This window comes from Hyalella azteca, unplaced genomic scaffold (genome assembly GCF_000764305.2).
Source record: "Hyalella azteca isolate HAZT.00-mixed unplaced genomic scaffold, Hazt_2.0.2 contig2982, whole genome shotgun sequence".
Taxonomy (NCBI): Eukaryota; Metazoa; Arthropoda; class Malacostraca; order Amphipoda; family Hyalellidae; genus Hyalella; species Hyalella azteca.
In genome coordinates this window covers 92,100-108,180 of record NW_025933238.1, presented here as the reverse complement: position 1 = coordinate 108,180, position 16,081 = coordinate 92,100, and the positions used below count along the sequence as shown (strand labels likewise).

Sequence of the window (16,081 nt, the reverse complement as noted above, 5' to 3'; positions counted from 1 at the left end):
GGAGTGAAAGCTCCTGTCATTTCTGATTTCTCACTAAACTCTTCAAAAACTTGTCTACCGATCAATAAATAATCTTTGGAATATTAAAATTATTTCTTATCCGGGAATTTACATAAATAACTTTTTTGTTAACATGATGCATATTGCTAATTTCAATATATATTCGAATACGAATGTTTACTACATTCGCGTTATTGGAACATCAGAACTTAGGTGTATTCATCATGTCCGGGAAGTAGGTTGAATAGTTTCACCTATAGTCGTGCTGCAAACATTTTTATGTGCTGATAATTCAATCATTACAATAGTTGAATTTATGTACCCCGTTGGGCAGCGTAAGTGCATTGACTTCTAGTTAATTGATTTTGTTTCTTCGATTTTTATTGAATCGAAAATATATCCTTGTTCTTTGTTTATGAACGATTTCATGTATTTTTGAACTTGCGTAGTTAATTATTTTTTACAAGTATTTCTCAACTTTACTTTGCCAAAGGTTCATAGGTATCAGAATGTTTTTTAATTTCAGCTTAACATGTAACTGAGTTGTAAATCGCAATATATTATTATTAGTTCCCATGAATTCATGAAACCAATTTATGGGAGCAAACAAGAGACTTCACTCACTTCAGCAGTCCCCTTTGGCTTTGCTTTTTCCTCTGCAACTTACAAGAACATTTGTCCTATGTGTAGGCCAGTAATGCAGGATTCAACTGTAATAGCTATTAAGATTCATGGCACTGGCAGATATAATAACCCCCCTAAAATTGTCAACAAAAATGTTCCATCAAGCTGTGACTTGTGTACTTCTTGATAAGTTCTAGTTTGATCATCTCACACTCACAGGCCACAGCTGACAGCTTGTGAAACCCAGGCTGTAGAGTAGGGCCTTTTAGCTCGAGATATCGGCGTCTTTTCAAGCTCTCCATCAGCCACATCAACCTTAAATTGGCGTCCGTGGCCAATCATAAACTATGGCTCAGGCAGCCATGACCGACCATAAACTATAGATTGCATGATCAGCCCCGCTGTCACCGCGCCCATCTTCAGCTTGTTTGATTGCTTGTATAAAGCAATGCGGATTGCGGAAGTTGAAAATTTTATGAAATGACATGTTTGCGAAGTGCAAACCGCGATTTTTTAATCAAACAAAAATTTATGACATTCGAGCCGCGAGATTTCATACCTACTGAAATTATATGATATTAGAGCCGCGATATTTCAGACAAAAATAGGACTTTTCCAGACTAGTATGAAGAGAGGTACTTATGTCGGTCCACCGCCGTGCGGCGGTCCGCGTCCACACTCAGGATGATGTATGTTTTTGGTGAATTTTCCTGCGCATTTTCACTTTTTTTAAGCTATTGCTGTGCACAGTTGGCGCAATGTAACGAAAATTGATTATCTTCGTGCATGTGTTTGTGCAATCCCGGCCATCTTTATTTTAGAAGAAATTTTCTCCAAAGTCATATGGCAACACTGAACACCGTCTTTTTACATTTCGTATGTATAACAGCCGGAGTTTACAATTACCGTACGTTCCGTATCCGACAAGGCGGACAACCGGAAGAGTCAGAAGTATCCCGGACATGTCTTACATTTTATTATTGTGAGTTCGACTCGCGTATATTGTCGACTAAAATAGTAGAGCTATTTTTAGAAGAAATGGTAGACTAAAATAGTAGAACTATTTTAGCTTTCTAAAGTACGGTGCACGGCGCATTTTTTTACCAACGTAGTACGGCACACCGCGCAGGTTGTTAAAATGACAAAATAAATTCCCGCGCACCTGGCACATCTTCCTGACCATGGGTCCGCGGTCTTAACCCTTCGCAAGGCCCCATGCCCTTGGCCCTTGGGCCCCTGTTGCAAGTTGCAATGGTCTAAACTCAACGGTTCGACTCCCATGGTCTCATCACAACTCCCTTTAGAAATGCGTAAAGTTTTGAAATTGATATAAATATATCAATAAATATTTGAACTGGGAAATTCCTTAGTTACTTACGTTGGTTCCAGAATGATATCAATGACGTAAAAAATGACAATTATGACATCGGTTAAGAAGCTTCAGCCATGATCTCAGGCTACTGTTCAAGTTTTTTTAGTTTGTTTCCAAACAAAAGTCAATCAAATTAAGCTAACATTTTGGCGGGACTTTCAAAATTAAATACCTTACGCGCGCCGATGCGGAAAGTGGCTGTCCGCCATTTTGCCAGCATTGTTTACGGTCAAGCGTACTTTGTGCACATACCTACTATAGAAATAAGAACAATGGTCTATTTTTGTTTGAATAACCTGTGAAAAAATTATTTTTTCCTGCAATTTAGGAAACTTTTGTCTAATATTTCAAATTATAACTGGAATAGCCTAGGGATTTGGTATTGACTTAGCAAGAAAATTAAGTGTATCTAAACTGGCAACTAATTCCATGAAATTAGGCAAAAACTACCTTTGAATGAGATAGAAATATCCATGTTTGTGGTATTTTTTCTCTATTTTCAAGGCCTTTAACCAAATTTTTACTAAATAACAAAATTTTGAAAAAATTCTGCCTAATATTTTGAATTTACTTGCCACTTAATAGGTCTGACCGTCTGAGCTGCATTGATGATCAAGTAAACTTAGTCAAGTGTTAAAAGAATATTGCAAGTTGGAGCAGTGACTTGTCTATCAAACTTGTTAATGGAATATTATCTACTACTATATGGCTGTGGCTAATTATCAATTTGAACAGATGGTTTTCCAATCAATGAGGACATTAAATTCTGATGTGTAAGACCATCACCATTTGATTTTGACAGCCTGACAGGAGCTGCATAGGGTAAATGCACCATATTGGGACACTGTGGGTAATTCTGATACCCCTCAACTTTTTCCTTTATATTAAGCTTTTTCTTAGTTCCACGCATGCGTAGATGGTCAAAATGGTGACATCATACTATTGCGCACAAGATTTCCACAGAACACTAGGTCTAGCGGAACATGTTAAGATCCGCAGAGCGAAAGTCCAAGTCAACTAGTGAGAACATCAAAACACATATGAAAGTTGATAGTTGACCTTGCTTTACTAAATAGTGAAAGACTGTTTTTGTAGAAAGAATATTATGGTTTGAGATTTTTAAATAAGTCTGTGAATATATTAGGAAACCTTTAATTATACTTGTATTTGCTGATTTTAAGTGGTAAATAAATTAATAGATGATTGATTTAAGAGACAGTTTTAGACACATTAAAACTAATTCCAACGCGGTGTTGGAATTACAACACACAGCCGTGACAGAGTGTCGTATTCTGACACAGCTCACACAGGGTGTCGGAATTCAAACACAGGGTGTCCGAATTAGGAATTATGATTTTAAAGCGGTGCCGAAATTAGTCTTGCAATATGCTGCATTTTGTCACACACAGTGTCGGAATTCAGCAATTTTTTAGATTTGAATTCTAAAGGCTTTTAAGTAAATATAGCAACAGTTTGTTACGTTTCATCATTGCTGGCGCGTAGTGTGGTGCTGTGATGTAAACCAATCAGAACTCTATTTGCGGCAAACTGTGATCTATTTATAGCCATTTATTTCTTGCCATGTCCTGGAGGTGTCGGAATATGGTGCGTTTACCCTAATTTAGTAAAGATGCCTTAAGAATACCCAAAGACTGAAGATGTTAGTCTCAACCTAAGTGGCTTCTCTTACTCCAAGATCTAGCCTGATTCCTGATTTGAAAATCAAGGAAAAACTCATTTTCACTTGTATATAAAAAATATCAGTAATTGATTATTTCACTCACAAACTATTGGATAAGTTTTCCAAAGATTCAAAGTGGAATTTTTCACTTGATCTTTTAATACATATATATAACTATTGATTTTAACACAAAATCTAGAATAAATGCCCCACTACTGAGCATATTTAGAAAATGAGAAAGTTGTGATTATGTTGCCTCAGTCCTTGGTGTATAAAGTTGTTAACCTGATCTTGTTATATCTCATAAGTGTTGCCAGCTAGACTTGCTGTTTGATGGCATGTATACTTGACAATTGTGTGAAATCAAACTAAACCTAATATTTTTCTGCCTGAAGTCCATCATCCAAAAGGCACCAAGTACATTTATGAATCCTGGATGCATGTTATAATATAGATGAAATTCCTAAAAAGATTGCTTGAAAAACCATTTTTTTGTGCCACTAGACTTGCATACTTGAGCATTTTTTTTACCACTATGAGTCCTATGATATATTTCCATCTTATAAATCTTATGCCTGCCTGATTGATGTCAATTTGAACCTGATGAATCTATGATTCTTTCATCAATATTCACTTATAATAAAATTATGATTGATGTGCAGCTCCTGGTCCTCCCAGTGCTTCTCCCGCCACTGGCGGAGGAGGCACTGGGCCTGGAGGTCCAGGAGGGCCGGCCCGTGCCCTCGCGCCATCACTTCCGCCCACAACTCCTCTCGCAACACAGCCGCAAGGACCTGCCATCACCACTATTGTGCCTCCCCATCAGCCCCCAGGTATTTACATGGTTTTTGTTGTTCTTTTGTGTGATAATGATTTTGTTGCATATATTTCAATTCAAGTTTTGTGTGGGATTTAATCTATTTGGGTTATTTATTTTCTTATACACTGGTAGTCTGTAGAACTTTTTCCATGTTGCCTACAAAGTGGGTTTAATGTATACCACAGGGTAATTATTATAGGCGCTGGCAATACATATGCATTCAGCTTCAAATATTTAAGCACTATTTCAAATAGATTTTACCATACAAGTGACGAATGTAGTGTCAAATTATATATTTTATTAGTTGTAGAAAGGATGATGTCCAAGAATATTCATTAAAAATCTTAAATGTGTATATTTTATATTGATGCAAATGTGGCAGAATAGGCAAATGACTTTTTATAACATTATTATACTATATAACTACAATCTATTAATTTAAAATCTTTCTAGACAATTTATATAAATTAACATAATCGGATGCTTGGATTGCTTATTGAATAAACAAACGCTTCCTGTATTATGGTAGAGCGTATCTTAAAGTGTTCTATATCAAGCTGAAGAATTCATTGTTAGCGTTCCTAAAAATAACATTAAAGAAGTTACACCAGAGTGCTTTTCTTTAGCTCCAGCAATTATCCCCACAAGAAGGGAGCATGGGATCTTACAAAGTTAGACTTTTACTTTTAAGGCTTGAATTGGGAGTGTGGAGACCTCATGTCAGGCTGCTGAATTTATAGTCATACTTTAAAAAAATACAAAGGACACTCCTTCTACAAGGCTAAAACATTTTGAATAAAAAACTATTCTCTGAAAGGTTTACACTAGTAAACATTAATTACTCAAAGACAAAGGAGAGGAATGTTCTAATAGTTGGTGCTCACATATTTTTCCTTCTCTAGTCATGACTCTATTTATGGCATTCTCCTATCTCTGCCTCCTCTTTCTTTTCATATTTTTTGCGCTCTTGATGTTTGCGTCTTTTTGACCAACCCACACTCACTGCCAGCCAACTCTCACCTTATGCCACTCCATCTTTCATAACCTTTATCCTCATCACCTCATTCAAAATAGCTTCCATCATCAGCTGTCTTGCTCTCTTGTGCTGCTCTTTTTACAACACTTCTCTTTAACTTCACTTCTTGTTTGTTTGTCTGTCTGTCTGTCTGCTACAAATCTTATAATCAAAATTTAACACACTTCTTCTTATCCTATCAATATGAAATTTTGCACACTTTCGTAAAGTTGGAGACAATGCAAGAATCAAATGACAAAATAAATGATTTTAAAAGCAAATTTTATTTTTCCATATTAAAAAATTTAAAAAATAATTTTGTCAGCTACAAATCTCATAACTGATATTTGACACACTTTTACCTGTCCAATTGATCCGAAATTTTGCACACTTGTGTGAAGTCGGAGGCAATGTATGAAACAATTGACAGAATAAATAATTTTGAAAAAAATATAAATTAACAAAATTGAAAAATTAATTTTTTAATATTTGTAAATAAAATGAAAAAATTCATTGTACATCTTTAACATTGGAGACACTGGATTCTTTAGAAGTGTTGTCTTTAAAAAGTAATTTTTAAACGTATATTATTCAATCATAAGCTGGTGCTCCATTGTTTCCCTACCATCTCATCACACATAAAACATTCATCCTCCCTCTACTTCCCCATGCATTTACACCCAGCACCCCTATCCGCAAAAAACAATCAGTCCCTAACTCAGTTATTAGCATTCAGACTCCGGCATTGCTTTCCCCATTAGGAGGAATTTGCCAGGAAAAGTAATAAACCAGTGCTGGGCAATAATAATATAATGCAGCAATAATAAAAAAGAGTAGTTATGCTCATTAATGCAGTCCTGCATTAAAATAGATATTTTTATACTGTAGTCAAATGAAGATGAAGTGCAGTAAAAATTGGCCTACTGTTGTTACCACTGAAGTTGTCTTGCTTTAGAACCTAAGATATTGTTTATTATCACTTCAACTAATAAGGTTTCTTTCTTAAAATACTTGATGTATTGTGCTAAAAACATCAATTCTAAAGTTACAAATATGAGCCAGAAATTCTGTAAAAATAATGAAAAATATGGTTATCTCCACTGATAATTAGTTTAGTTCTATTCCTGATGTGATCTACATTGATTGATCTAACGAGCTATGTGTATCCCAGGTGCAACTCAGGCAGCTTTAGCTGTTGGCGACCAGGCCCAGAGCAATGTTGGTGCTGCTGCAGCTGCTCTTCTTCCTCCTGATCTGCCCAGTGAGTCATCAGATGCCTTACTATCCAAAATGTTACGTCTTCATAACTCTGTCAGCCAATCACTGCAGGCTTTTCTAGCTAAACCCACCAATCACAGACGAGGAATTTACCGCTATGGGTACTTGGGCTGCTCTGAACACTTCAGCATTTATTGATAGTATATGTAGTACCCTCAGGTGTCAGGTCTTATTTAATTGTTCATACTAAGTGAACCCGTAACTATTTTTACTACGTTGACAAGGATTGTCTAACTGTATGTAATTACTTACTTACGATTCCCTAATATTGAGCATTTAATTAAATTGTTAGTGATAAAAGTATGTCGTCAATGTTTCAAATAAAGTTGATGTTTTAAACTGTCTTAAGTTCTCTTGTGGTGTCTGTAACTGTTTGAAGCCTATGAATATGTGAACATGGCCTCTGTAGTCTTTAACTGGAGCTCAGTTAATGGTATTTCTCTTTGAGCAGGATTGTGCCTTAATTTCTCATAGATGTATTAACTAAAATTATTCTTTGATAAGTTGAGGTTATGGCAGTTATAATCAAAGTTATCATTTTTGATTACTACTCAAAGTTTTTAGTTTTTGAAACTTGAATTCAAGACCCCCTCATGTGTCGAATGCTGGACCGATTACTACAGGAAACTAATATTTATCAGCGATGCTGTTCTGAATAAATTATGTATGATTCAGAGAAATTCTCACATCTTATTTGGCCAATTATTAACCATGTGTCTGAGGCTTGTCACTATTTGTTTGTTGAAAAAGGATGCAAATATTCGAGCAGAAGTGTGTATGAGGACACTCAATATAATACAAATTTACAATTCATGGTAAAACCTTGATAGATTAGATTACATTCAAGACAAGCGTGTCACGTGTTGCTATGACTATAAGAAAATATCCTTTTGAAAATAGTATTGTGATTTTACTGAGCTTATCATGTTTACTTTCGGCGTGAAATATCTCTAATATGAAGTAGGTATTTTCAAGCAAATACATATGTAAACCTGATTAATGTGTAAAAGTTCAGAGATTTTAAATGTTCGGTTTGATGTCATTTGCTTTCAATGTTGAATGTTCAGGTGAATTTAATGTGCTGTTAAAATGCGTTATTAACCTTACTTTTTGTTCAGCTTTTGTGGCTCCTCGGCGCCCAAACTTGGGCAGAGAAGGTCGACTCATCACACTGCGAGCTAACCACTTCCAAATCTCCATGCCTCGAGGCTACGTGCAGCATTACGACGTCAGTATCCAGCCTGACAAGTGCCCCCGCAAAGTCAACAGGGAGATCATCGAGACTATGGTCCAGTCTTTCCCCAGGATCTTCAGCAACCTCAAAGTGAGCTAATGTTAGAAGAAAGATAATTGGTGTATTACCTAATATTTATATGTATGCATCTCTATTATCCACTTCGTGCCAAGTCTGTAAAGAAATTTGAAGTTTTTGAAAATTGTCTTTATTTTATTGTCATCATAAAGTGTTCAATTCATGGAAATGATTGATATGTTTCAGCCTGTTTTCGACGGCCGCAGCAACCTCTACACTCGTGATCCACTGCCCATCAATGAAAAAATGGAGCTCGAGGTGAGTCTTGCTGCTCATCTTAGGACCTTTCATTAATTTGTTCTTAAAGCTTTGTTGGAAATTACAGTCCACTGTTCATAGTTGTAGTGTGTGTAGGAACTAAAAAAAATTCTTCAGTTCCTATTTCTTAGAGAAATTTTCTGCTCGAGAATCCTATTTAAAGTACCTAGAGGGATTAAATTAGAAAGCATACTGTGAAGCTCCTATATCTTGAAGTCATATTATTTATTTTCACCAAAGCAATTATACTGGTTCAGCAACTGGCTGCCAATCTATGAATCTATGTATCACAGAAGCATACCAGGTCACGGAAAGTTTCATGTTCTGAAATATTAAAATGAAGAGTAATCTAGGAATTGAGCTGGTACATTAGTACCTAGAATGAAGTGGCTATTCATGATGTAATTTTTCACACTTGTGAATTGTTCTACAGGTGACGCTGCCTGGAGACGGGCGGGACCGCGTGTTCAAGGTGGCAATGAAGTGGCTGGCACAAGTGAACCTTTACACGCTCGAAGAGGCGCTTGAAGGTCGTACTCGTACCATCCCCTTCGATGCCATCCAGGTAACACTGGCTCCATCTATGTAGCATTTTTTTTTTTTTGTACGTCTACATGACAATTTTTTCCATCTACACAACTTCCGTTGATTTGTTCTAGGGTTTGAGCTTCTTGGTTTATCAATCGTCTTCCTTCAAAAAAATCAACTCTTAATTATGATGGTCGTTTTGTTATTCAAGAGAAAACTAAGGTAGATTATTTTCTGTGTTTGGTAAGTACGAATGTTTAATTGAGGTTGAATTATATTGAATAGCTTGCCCATGTGCCCACTTTTTACTTGTTTGCTACTAGGAAGCATTTTTTCACATTTCTTACTTCCCAACTCGTCAATATTCTTTAAAAATATTCAAGTAATTTTGTTATTTATATCGTGTGCTTTACTATTTGTCTGTACACATAGGTTTACTTAATGATGATGAGTTATTGGCCATAAAGCCTATAAAGTTGGCTCCGGGCTTCCCTTATTTTATTTACTAATCGTTTAACATTATTTGTTAATTTTACTCATTTTACTCACTATACCATAATTTAATTATGTGTCAGGCTCTGGATGTTGTGATGAGGCATCTTCCTTCTATGACCTACACCCCTGTGGGACGCTCGTTTTTCTCCGCCCCTGATGGCTACTACCATCCCCTGGGAGGAGGACGTGAAGTGTGGTTTGGTTTTCATCAAAGCGTCAGACCATCCCAGTGGAAAATGATGCTCAATATTGACGGTGATTGCAATGATACATGAACATTGTTTCTTAACTTGTCCAAATGCAGCATCAGGATGTCAATATAGTTTGAATACATTTGTTGGCAAGCGATTACATGTTGAATTTTTGTGCAGTATTTGCCGTTACTGCGAATATTAAGGTTTATCTCTTGTACAGATGGGCATTATCAACGTAGGCATCAATTGAATTTTTGCTTGCAGTCTCTGAAGATTTCTCTTATTTGTTTTTATTTGTAATTTATCTCCTAGTATTTATGAAACGTATATCTCATAAACACTAATAATTAAATAAATAAAAAAAATTTCCGTGTAATAAGAAGTTGATGAGTTTTCTCTGTTAATTATTTTGTTTTTCACTACATTTCAGTGTCAGCCACCGCGTTCTACAAGGCTCAGGCTGTTATTGAGTTCATGTGTGAAGTGTTGGATATAAGGGAGATTAATGAACAACGCAAGCCTCTCACCGACTCTCAGAGAGTTAAGTTCACCAAAGAAATCAAAGGCCTGAAAATTGAGATCACTCACTGCGGCACGATGCGCCGCAAATATCGTGTTTGCAACGTGACCCGCCGCCCGGCTCAGATGCAATCATTCCCACTGCAGCTTGAGAATGGGCAGACTGTGGAATGCACTGTTGCCAAGTACTTCTTGGACAAATACAGAATGAGGCTCCGTTTCCCGCACTTGCCGTGCCTGCAGGTTGGGCAGGAACACAAGCACACCTACCTGCCACTGGAGGTCTGCAATATCGTAGCTGGTCAAAGGTGCATCAAAAAGCTCACGGATATGCAGACGAGCACCATGATCAAAGCAACTGCTCGTTCAGCGCCTGATCGTGAAAGAGAGATCAACAATCTTGTGAGGAAAGCGGACTTTAACAACGATCCCTATATGAGGGAGTTTGGGCTGACCATCAGCACCGCCATGATGGAGGTGCGCGGACGTGTTTTGCCTCCGCCTCGTCTGCAGTACGGAGGCCGCACGCGGCAGCAGGCGATGCCGAATCAAGGCGTGTGGGACATGCGCGGCAAGCAGTTCTACACGGGCGTGGAGATTAGGGTGTGGGCTATCGCTTGCTTTGCTCCTCAGCGCACAGTCAAAGAAGACAATTTGCGCAACTTCACGACTCAATTACAGAAGATCAGCAACGACGCCGGTATGCCCATTATTGGGCAGCCATGTTTTTGTAAATACGCCACTGGTCCTGACCAAGTGGAACCCATGTTCCGCTACCTCAAGAACAATTTTGCTGGCCTGCAACTAGTGTGTGTGGTACTACCCGGTAAAACGCCTGTTTATGCAGAAGTGAAGCGCGTTGGTGACACAGTATTGGGAATGGCAACTCAGTGCGTGCAAGCAAAAAATGTTAACAAAACCTCCCCACAAACGCTGTCCAATTTGTGCTTGAAAATAAACGTCAAATTGGGCGGCATCAACTCTATTCTCGTCCCTGGCATTCGACCAAAGGTGTTCAACGAGCCCGTGATATTTTTAGGCGCGGATGTGACGCATCCTCCAGCAGGAGATAACAAAAAGCCCTCCATCGCTGCTGTGGTCGGTAGTATGGATGCTCATCCTTCTCGCTACGCAGCAACTGTCAGGGTACAGCAACATCGCCAGGTCGGAGGCATTAGAGAAGGCAAGGAAGAAGTCATCACTGAATTCTCGTCCATGGTGAAGGAGCTGTTGATTCAGTTCTACAAATGTACGAGATTCAAGCCCAACCGCGTAATTTTGTACCGCGACGGTGTAAGTGAAGGCCAGTTCCAGACGGTGCTGCAGCATGAGCTCACTGCCATGAGGGAGGCGTGCATCAAACTCGAGGCTGACTACAAGCCCGGCATCACTTACATTGCTGTACAAAAGCGCCATCACACGCGGCTTTTCTGCTCCGACAAAAAGGAGCAGAGTGGCAAGTCGGGCAATATTCCGGCCGGTACCACCGTGGACGTTGGCATTACTCACCCCACGGAGTTTGATTTCTACCTTTGCTCTCACCAGGGCATCCAGGGTACGAGTCGCCCTTCGCACTACCATGTTCTGTGGGACGATAATCACTTCGACAGTGATGAGCTCCAATGCCTCACCTACCAGCTCTGCCACACCTACGTACGTTGCACACGTTCAGTGTCTATCCCGGCACCTGCTTACTACGCGCATCTCGTGGCGTTCAGGGCGCGCTACCATCTCGTGGAAAAGGAACACGACAGCGGCGAAGGCTCTCACCAAAGTGGCAACAGCGAAGACCGCACCCCTACTGCCATGGCTAGAGCCGTCACAGTACACAATGATACCAACAAAGTTATGTACTTCGCCTAATCTGAGCATGGCTGGCTCGTTTTGTGACCACATGCGCAACTTTTACAGCAATAGAAACAAATCCCAGCGATGCAGTGTTAGCCCTACCATTGTACTAGACTTGTGCTCTACCTGCAGTGCTGAAATTTGGTTTAGGGCACTGAGCTCGGTGTTTCTCCCTTTCAGCTGTTAATTGATGCAGCTAACAAGTTTCTCCCCCTGTCTTACTGTGGCTGAGTCCAGAAAATATCAGCATTGAAGGCGGCTTATAAGCAAACTGTTGCTTGTGAGTGCGGTATGACGAAGAGAAGTTTCGAGTGTTTATCAGTTGGCCTCAGTACAATACAAAATAAACCTATTTTAAGAACGGAGCTCGATTTTAGCAATTTCTTTGACCATTAGTACAATACCCAAGGAATTCTATTATTATGGAAATAATCTAATTGAAAGCCCTTGTTTATTTGTGTGATTTTAACATCCGATGTAATACCTTGCCTGAAATCTCTGAACTAGTTACAGTATTTCTTCGTCTACGTTATATCTTTTTAACATTGTTTTAAAGTGTCATTTTTAAGACACCGTCGAGGTATCCTTGCCTTGCTAGATCAACCATGGGATAGTTTTAAGATTACATTGATGGCGTTTTTCTTTTTCGTGCTAGCGATTTAATTTGAGTGGATTAGGTACGTGCGCGTGATTGGTGCTTATTTTAATGCAGCTCAGCTCCTTAAACAGCATTTTCTAACGACCCCCAATATTACTAATGCATATACTCCCCTACGAGTGTGCCAACGCAGTCTCTTGCTGCTCATGGAAATGCAGGAGTCATGGAGATGCGCGGCTGTGTTCACTGGCCGTAACCTTTGCTTCATTATTTAATTATTAGAATTGACTCGTCTTCACTGTCTTTTCGGCATCTCAAAACATAGAATTTATTCTCTAAATAAAATTCGCCACCATTTGTTTGCAGGAACATTCCACTTTCACTGAGAGTGGTATGAATATTTTTTGAGGTACTCTCGTCTTTCAATTCTTGTGTACGCGCTTATTACTCTGGTTTTATTGTTGGTTAGAAAATCAACTCCAGTTATTACTATTGCCCAAAATTTAGGATGCTGGAATAGGTTCGAAGATAGGTAGGTGAATACTATTGTGCATTATTATTTGCCAGATACCTTATTACGTCGCAAAAATTGTTAAATGCTGCTTTACATCGCTCTTGAAGAGCTCACCTCGTGTTCGTACCTGACTCAAGTTCCCGACGCTGTATTCTTTGTACAGCGTCAAGTTGCTTCTCTGAGACACACGGCTTGTGTATCGCTTGTGACATTTCTTCCCTACGATATTGCCGAGAGTTGTACTCTTTGTAACTGGCTGGATGTTCAGTCTCCCTGTAGGGAGAGAATGCTGTGCTGTGGTGGCAAAGTGCGGCGTGGGGGCACAGGTGGCGGTGGCGACAATCTTTACTGTGCATTACTCGCCACTGCTCCCTAGCAGTGCGCCAGCGTCTGTGCTGCGCTACTGCCTTTCTTGTTTGAGATTTTTTGCTTGCAGGACTCGGCAGTTCGTAACACTACTTCTCCATCGAACGTCGCAGGTTAGCTGAAAGCTATTGGACCATTCTTTGTTCAATGTACTATAAATTAGCCGTGATCAGTTTTTACACTGAAACTTCTTTAAATTGGTGCGTTATTTCGTTCTCGTTAGAGATTATCTCCGTGCAGCTTTACGCCCCCCAAACTTCACGCAAGCGATGATTATACTGATGTATTATTTAGCTATATGCGCGAGCGGCTTCCTCCTGTTTCTTGATAGGAGGAAGCATTTCCTCCATATTTACCGTCTATTTTCAGGAAATTTTTGCTGCAAAATCTGAGCATAATGACTACGGTCAAATTGTCCTAGTGCCATGAGCCATAAATGTCGGCTTTACTCGATATGAGCTTTACTTTTGACCCTGATACCTGTTTGCGATCAATATTTGTGTATATTTTGACCTTTTTTACTCGATGATTACGCGTGTCGCGCGAGATTTCGATTTTATTAGTGTCAGTTTAAGCAAAAGTGTGTAGGAATATGAAGTTTGTGTGTTATTATTTTGTTGTTAAACGTGGTTTAACCTAACACGTAACCTAGCGCTGCCTTACTGGAGCGCTTCCTTGCATTATGGCAGTCGGCATTGTTTTCTAATCAGGTGTTTTAGTTGGGTGCATACCTGAATTGATGTATTATCGCCAGTAGTGCAGTGATATCACTATTGTTTTCTGGAGTGGTTGCTTTATAAATTAGTTGCAGAATATTTTGATCAGGGTCATTTACTTCGGTATTTTCATCCATTAATTTTAATGTGAGGTCTAAAACTGGTCCCATTTCTCTGAAATTGCTGACAGTTTTCCATTTAAGTTATTGCCATCCGATAGGAACGTTATTATTCTTTTTGAAACGGCACGCTTCTCTTTGTACATCGACAGAAATGTATCGGGGACAATTAATTCGGTGGGAGTGTTTGGAATTGTGCGATGTATCAGTATTTGTGTTGCATAGAATTTTTCCATTATGGTTGAAAAATTTTTACTTTCCTAATTGAAGCTTAATTTTTCACAGCAAAAGCGATGTAGGTTGCATGGCTACTCTGAGCTTTCTCTCGTTTCATAATTTGATTTTGGTGGCTAATCCAATGCAGTTAATTGTTAAGTGCTGGTGCCTAATTTCCATTCATTTCCTGTACGCTCTAGGTTGCACCTTTGAATCTATTTGGTTACTTTAATGCTTCAGATTCTTCAGCAGTCCAGTAAGTCCCGAATTGGAATGATTAGTTCTTGATGTTGGGTTAAAATAGAATAACCATTTCCTTGCTACTATGATAAGTGAACCTAAGTTTGACGACTCCAATTGAATAAATTTGTTTTCAATTCTGCAATTTTGAATCTCAACCTATAACGTGAGTGTTCTGAATAACGCTGCGTTGCAGTCTTCATTTTACACTAGTCTAGACAACCATCAAAGATCTCGTTGACATGATCTTTTCAGGAAGTATATTATGTTTGAAAAGCACCAATCTCATCAAAAAGTTGTGTCAGCGGAAATGACTAATGTGCAGGTCAGTTCTATGCCATGATATATCTGAACTATCGGAAGCTAACTTCGAATTTTCAATTTGCCTTCAGAAAAATTAGTTTCTCCTCAATCCGATTGCGTTCAGCGTATTTTCAGAGCGATTTCCTCACATAGCTACAACACTGACCGGCTCACACGAACAGTTCTTCACACTTGGGAAAGTGAAGTCCTTCATCGCAAATGTTTCAAGTTATCCAAATGATACAACGTAGGGAAAAGGATTTTAGAAATCACGTCAAGATGAATTCATTATCACCAACTGCACCAAAGAAATGAAATAATGTCCGCAATAATACTGCAATAAAGAGACTATTGACAAGTCTAGCAACACTACGCACACAAGAAAAATGGAACCTTGACCGAGATATGACAGAAGGCATACTATTCAAGTTATAAGGCCAGTTATAACTTGAGTGGTAAATATTAGCAAACATCTAAATTTTCAACCAGAGTAAAAAAAAACCCTTAAGATGCAATCAATATAGTGAAGCTTTGATAACATCGCCTCAACACAAAACCGATGTTCCACACTACGAAATGAGCACGCAATTGAGTAGGCAATAGGGAGTGGATCATTCTAGTGCCCAAGTTTCTAAGACACCCAACTGAATGCAAAGACCGAGCACTAAAATGGTTTTTCATACACTCTGAGCACTACTAAGTATCGTGTGTAATACGTCAATAAATAACGACAACAAAGATGGTAACAACAAACTAGCAACATCTCAAACCACCAACGTGCATTATTACTTCAATTTCCAGCAGCAAGGTCAAGACTACTTCAGAATAGAATTAGCTCTGTAGCCTCAATACATTGAGACATTCTTATTGTCAGAAATATTTGTGGTCTCAACTCAGCAGGGATTAGACAGCACCAACAGAAAGTCTGATTTTGAAATTGTAGAACGCGTGGAATATAATTATGAATTGATCAAGTCATGAGAAGATGTCAAGCAAATTTCATAACCTATCCTTCATAAAAGGAAAAAGCCAAAATAAATTTACGCACAAAAATTAGTAAACCCT

At 38.7% G+C, this 16,081-nt stretch overlaps 1 protein-coding gene across 1 annotated transcript; it reads left to right on the top strand.

Moving 5' to 3' along the window:
• Positions 1–209: 209 nt before the first annotated feature.
• LOC108672917 (protein argonaute-2) lies at positions 210–14,853 on the top strand. Its single transcript, XM_018160677.2, has 8 exons — positions 210–335; positions 4,340–4,510; positions 6,684–6,773; positions 7,909–8,114; positions 8,289–8,360; positions 8,794–8,925; positions 9,464–9,638; positions 10,008–14,853. The coding sequence occupies exons 1-8, from the start codon at positions 317–319 to the stop codon at positions 11,957–11,959; spliced, it is 2,817 nt and encodes a 938-aa protein (XP_018016166.1). The 5' UTR covers positions 210–316; the 3' UTR covers positions 11,960–14,853.
• Positions 14,854–16,081: the final 1,228 nt, after the last annotated feature.